Raw genomic sequence first — 6,312 nt, forward strand, 5'->3', positions numbered from 1 at the left:
ACCGATTCCCGGAAAACTTTTCCCAAGTCAAGTCAAGATCCTTCAAAGTCATCGAGGAAACGGTTTGAATTAAAACAGTTTCAAGTAATTTTTACATTCAAACTTCTGGATAGACAGCAAAAACAAAAAGTCACAGGAAAAAAAAAAATACCCGCATATATATTCATATAAAATAAAAATACAACTACAGTAGTTATAATCAAGTTCAACTAAACAACACTTGAGAATCATTGAGCTGTTTTCGTCTGGACATGTGATTGTACCTCATCTGCAAAACATTCACCGTCTGAGCAGGTGACGAAGAGCGAGACCTCAGTTGACTGCGATTTTACCCTCCTCCATGAAATGTGGGAACTGCGCTTTGGGCACGCCGTCCGAGCCGTTCTTCTCGCTTTCAGCCAAGGCGGCGGGCAAACCCGAGTGGGATCCGTCCATCTTCATGAGGCCCCCGGTGGATCCGATCAGAGGTCCGCCGGCGGGGCTCCCAGGTAGCGGGATGCCGCCTCCCTGGATGACAGAAATTTCATTGGTCTTCATAGTCAGGCCGCTGCTAAAGGCGGCTGCAGCGTACTGGTTCCACAGAGACGGGTCAAAGTTCATGGGTGGCGCAGGCAGCTCTTTGGGTGCCTGCATGATATCCGGCAGTATCTTGGCTTCGGAGTTCATGGCCATCAGCGCCATGGGGTTATCCAGAGACAGGCGCTGGCCACGGCGAGAAGAGTTGTTCCACATGTGGGTGCCGATATGAACCTTAAAGATAAAAACCATACCATCAGTTCCAGAACGGACACGGCGTCGAAGAGGAGGGTGCGAGCTGCCAAGACGTACCTTCAGGTTTCCCTTGGTGGTGAAAGCGCGACCGCAGATGTTGCAGGCAAAAGGCTTCTCGCCGGTGTGGGTGCGCTCGTGGATCTGCAGGGCGCTGGCGGAGGAGAAGTTCTTGCCACAGGCGTTACACGTGTGCTGTTTGGTGGACCTGCGCGGTGCAGCCGACATGGAGGACGACATGGCCGTTCCCTGAGGCATGTGGGAGCTGAACAGACCGTGAGGACCCAACGGATTCTCTGAAGGAATCTTCATCTCCATGCTGCCCAGACTTGGTGGGATTTTCATGAAAGGGATGGTGCTGGGGGCTGCTGACACAGGAAGTGGATGTAAATATATATTTTAAAAAAAAAACCAAAAAAAAAAAAAACCAGACTTCTATGGTTTCCTCTGACAGCCTTCAACAGATTTTGCTCATCCATGAAACTCACCGTAGTCTCCGTTAGGAAACAGCATTCCTGGCTCCTCTTTGATCGCTTTGGGGGTGAAGCTGCTGGAAGCTGTGAGGTCCAGAGCGCCGGCCGACTCGCTGCCATCTTGTGTGCCATCGGAGTCCTGTTTGAACCCACTCCGGCTAAATTCATCCCCAGCTGACTCGGGGGACTTGGTCGCGATGTTGTTCACCGGCGAGGAGGAGTGAAACGAAGCGACCGAGTCGGAAATGGCGGGACTGCGGCCGTTATGGGTTTCCGGCGGGGACTCTTTGGATGTCCCCTCGCTCTCTGAAGCCGTGCTGCTCTGTCTCTTCAGTGCAAGAGCCGAGGTGAGATTCTTCAAGACGTCCAGGCTGGAAAAGACAGGGGGGGGCACCAGCTTCTGGGGCTCGTCAGAGGGAGGTGGGAGGGAACTGGAGGAATCGTTGGGCTTCTGGGAGTTCAGCTCTAACTCAGGATCTTCCATGCTCGCATCAAACCCATTCACGTCCATGTTCTTGTCCTCGGATAGAGACGGCTCCAAAGCTTCTCCCGCTTCAAACTGGTTTTCTGGCATGGGGGTGTTGGGGATCTGCCCCCCCATGTGCATGCGGATGTGCTGCTGCAGGACCACAGCGTTGGTGAACTTCTTCTGGCAGATGGGACACGAATGCTGCATCTTCAGCGGCGTGTTGGCTCTGTGCACGCCGTAGTGAGCCTTCAGGTTGCCCTTGGTGGAGAACGCCCGGCCGCAGATTTTACACTTGTATGGCCGCTCTCCGGTGTGTGTGCGGTAATGCATCTTCAGCGAGCTCTGGCAGCTGAGCACCCTGTGGCAGATCACACACTCGTTGGGATCATCGGTCCTTTTCTCCAGGCCGTCCACCATCTGCTGGAGCTTCGCGGTTCCAGAGCTGGATTCTCCTGGGAGGACGCCGCCATTCATATGATGCAGCGCTCCGAGGAGTTCTTTAGCGTCTTTCTGACTGGGATCCAGTCCGGACTCTTGGCCAAACACAGACGAAACGGATGGGGAGCCGTCACTTGTAGACGGGGAGGGTCTTTGGGAAAACGTGTCACTCCCGTATGCGTCAAAAGTTTTGAATCCAGACAAGGATGGCGGGTTGAAGCCAGGAGCAGGATGGCTGAGGATGGGCTTCACTTCGGTCAGATTGGACTCCTCTATGGGCACCGACATGCCGAAGGGAATGCCACTGCTGGTGGGAATATTGTCAAGGTGCTCCGGTACAGGATGAGGATTCATGCTGATGTTAGGATACTTGTCTTTGTGCCTCTGGAAGTGGACTTTGAGGTTTCCTTTGGTGGTAAAGCGGTTGCCACAGATGTTGCACTTGAAAGGCCTCTCGCCCGTGTGGGAGCGCAGGTGAATCTGCAGGGCACTGTCATTCCCAAACGTCTTTCCGCAGTATTTACACTTGTGCTTGTACAGCGACTCTACATTCTTCGATTCTGGTGGGAGGGTCAGCATCTTGGTCTTCAGCTTTTTAGAGGACTCCATTCCTACTTGGATGCTGCTAAAGGAGCCGGGGAAGCCCAAGACGGCCGGAGACTGAGGCAGCAGAGCTGGTAGGCGGCTGCTTAGATCTGGAACGCTCTTCAAAATGTCTGATTTAGATGCGGCTGATCCCAAAGAGGCGGTGATACTAGTAGGGAGAGGTAGTTTACCTTGTTTTATGGTCTCCATGGATAGGCTCTGACTTCCGGTCCTTTTCCCGATCAGAGCCGCCGCAGCAGACAGCTGCTGAGAGAGATGAGCACCGAGAGCTTTCAGAGGGTCCATGGCTGCCCCTACGGATGCCTGCAGACCCTGCGGGGTCATCATGGCTACCTGGATCCTGATCTGCTCCGTGAGCTGGATCTGCTGTAGCTGCTGCTGCTGGAGACACACCAGCTGCTCCAGGATGACGGGGATGGCCTGCAGCACTTCCTGCGGCGACGTCACCGAGGTATTTGAAGAATGCTGGGAGACGGCTACTTTAGTGTCAGCCATGGTTTCCAGGGTGACATTCGAGTCTTGCATTTTGGGCGAAGGTTGGAAAGCCATCTCAGGACTGGTGGACATTTCTCCCTGATCCTGGTGTCCCGAGTCCTCCGCGTTCATGCTGGACTCTTCCTCCGTCCTCTCCAGCTGGTCTGTATTGGAATGGTTACTGGACTGGCTATCGTCTTGATCGCTGTTTAGGCCCTCGGGAGAACCCTGGGAATACTCCTCCGGCACTTCACTGCCGTCTCCCTCCTTCATAATGACCACTTGCTGACTTTTAGTGCAATTTTTTTCATGCTCGAGAAATTCGGCTTCGTCAAAGTACTCGGCGCAACACTTGTTGCAGACTCTGGTGTCGTCCATCCTGAGCCTCTTCACGTCGTCTTCGGCTGGATCATCCCGAGGAGTCCCTTAAACCAGAGAACACAACATTTTCAGTTAGGACAGAATTCAGCAAACGAAATATTCCAATTTCTCTCCTTTGTGGCAGAAAACACCACCATGAACACAGATCACCTTCAGCAACTTAAATGGTACTTGTCACATTTACACACATACTCATACAACACACTCATACTCCACTAGGGACATCAGAGGGCAGCTTGGGGTTCAGTGTCTCACCACAGGACACTTTGGCATTTATTCAGGGGAAGCCTGGAATCGACCTCCCAACTTTCCAGTTGAAGGACAACTGCTCTTCCTCCTGAGCTACAGCCGCCAATAATTTCTGAACACACCTAAAAGTTATTTCAGTCTGATTTTAGGCTTGAATCTTTATGCAACCGATGAAAATGAACAAAATTATGTTTTCTTTAATCTTGTAGCAGCCAATTATGACTGTAATTTTTTTGTCTTTATGAGGAGCAATCAGACTTGAAGGGTCAAAATGTTCTTAAATTGTGTTCAGCTCTTGCAGACTTTTCTTCAACATATTCCTTTTGTCATTCTTGGAGATTTGTAAGAGTTACTTTTCCTTGTGAGGGTCTCAGGGGGTCCGTGCAGTTTTGAGACCCCTGTGTTTGTCCAGCAGAGGGCAGCCATCTACCTCTCATAAAAGTCTGAACAAATAGACAAAAGAGTTGCACTCTGGAGCCTAAAATTACTGCATTTCTACAAAAAAAAAATAAATAAATAAAACTTGCAAAACATTTCATATACTGTCTTGTGTCACACAGAAGTATAGCTGCATCTGCCCAACTATCCTAGAAAATAATCCAATAAAAACTTTTGTTTCATAAGAATTAAACTTCCTCTAAGAATAAAAAGCCAAAGTCTACATTTACAATGCAATTAGGTGGCCACATTTTCACAGCCTGTGAAAGGATGATAAGTGCTCCAAGTGTGCATTTTAAATTGTCTGCTAACCAAGAGGCCATTTCACAACTGGGTGTATTGTTAAATGCAAATGCCTGGGAGAAAGGGGGGCAGACCACCTGTTTGCATTTGGCTAGGGAAACTTTTGGCCTTGTTAATTACTCACCAGGAGGCACTGAAGCGGTGTCACGGAAAGAAGGGAAGAAAAAGGAATGAAAAAAATAATAAAAAGTATTCAATTATTATTTTATCCAGTCGGCCTTTAAGCAAACAGTCTTATCTTTAACAACATGCGCGCGCGATCCAACAAGGTACCTGAACGCATCTCAGCTGCAGGCTAATAAATAAAACCACGACTGGTTCATTTGGAAAGAAATCCATTCATTTGCCGCTGACCTGTGTCCGATCATCTTTCCACAGATATGACACGAGGTCACACTTAACATTTAAGAAGAACGCGCTACTTTAACACACACATCCATACACACACCTCATCACAGATTCTTTTAAATACCCCAAACAGCGGAGAAATCAGAAACTGTTCCAGCTCATCCAAGACTTTTATCCTCAACTTTTCTTAATGAAAAGATGAAGTGAAACACGGCTCTCATATGGCAGCAGGACGCACCCCCACCCAGTCTCACCAAAAGCCTGCTCCATCCCCCACCTCTCCACACATGTACTAAAGGAAACAGTCATGCATTAAACTGGGGGATTTATTGCCTTTAGGTCAGCTTACCCCACACTCACATTTCAGACTTTTTTTGGGGAAACCTTTGTTTCAGACTTTAGTTTGGAGTCGAATTAACCCACAAACACCCCCAAAATAATCCCAAATAACCCACATTTCGCTCCAACTCTTCATTTAAACGTGCAAAATTACAACCTGAAAAAATGTAAGAAAATCAGGAAGGAGCACGCGCTCACACCCCCACCTAAATTAAATGTTTTTTAGCAGAACTAAACCAAGTCAGAAACGCACGAATCCAAAAATAAAAACGTGTTCCGTTCCAGGATTCGTGGATCGGACCGAGTCCATTTTCCGTCCCAGAAACTTCCCAGGTAATACTTCACAAACACAGTGGGGGGAGGAAGCAGCAGAACCGGTCCGAAACCAGCCTTCTGGGTCCGGTTCTGTTCGCAGACCAGAAAAAAGCTCCCAGCCGCAGAAGAAACGCGACATTTGACGTTAAAAGAAGCAGAAACGAAGCAAAACGTTACAGTGTTGCGCGTGGAGAGGCTCGCGCAGCAGCACCTGTATGAGTCCACAATACATTCCGAACGAGTCTATCCCGAACGAGTCTAACAAGTTTATCCCATCCGAGTGAAACAGGAGCAAACCCAACTTCCAGCTCACATAAACAACCCGCAAACAAACTCACCCGTCTGGACCGAACCGGGCTCGTCGGAGTTGATGTGCTGCGGTTTTGCTTGTTTGCGCCTCGACATGCTGCGACCATCAGGACACTTTTCCTCCCCTTCTTCTCCAAATTCTTCCCCTCAGAAAATTAGCCCTCAAGTAGAAATGCGCATGTCAACGTAATTATTATTATCGATAATGCATTGCGATTTATCACAGGCCTCTGACAGCTGATTGGCTCCGGTCCAGGAGCTCACACATTATTCAAATGTCTCCCTATTGATGAGCGGAGCGGAGCGGTGGAAGGGGGCGGGAGGAGGCACGCCAGTGGCCGGCCTGCAGGATGGAGGCAGGGTCACTAACATCCACCTTCTGCTCTGTTCCTCCTTCATCAA

At 49.4% G+C, this 6,312-nt stretch overlaps 1 protein-coding gene across 1 annotated transcript; it reads right to left on the bottom strand.

Annotated features, from left to right (window-relative positions):
* Positions 1–312: 312 nt before the first annotated feature.
* sall4 (spalt-like transcription factor 4) lies at positions 313–6,006 on the bottom strand (the record flags this gene model as incomplete). Its single annotated transcript, XM_079239679.1, has 3 exons — positions 313–1,133; positions 1,257–3,653; positions 5,940–6,006. The coding sequence occupies 3 exons, from the start codon at positions 6,004–6,006 to the stop codon at positions 313–315; spliced, it is 3,285 nt and encodes a 1,094-aa protein (XP_079095805.1).
* Between the last annotated feature and the right edge of the window lie 306 nt (positions 6,007–6,312).

The sequence above is a fragment of the Telmatherina bonti genome, assembly GCF_933228915.1.
Source record: "Telmatherina bonti genome assembly, chromosome: 4".
Classification (NCBI taxonomy): Eukaryota; Metazoa; Chordata; class Actinopteri; order Atheriniformes; family Telmatherinidae; genus Telmatherina; species Telmatherina bonti.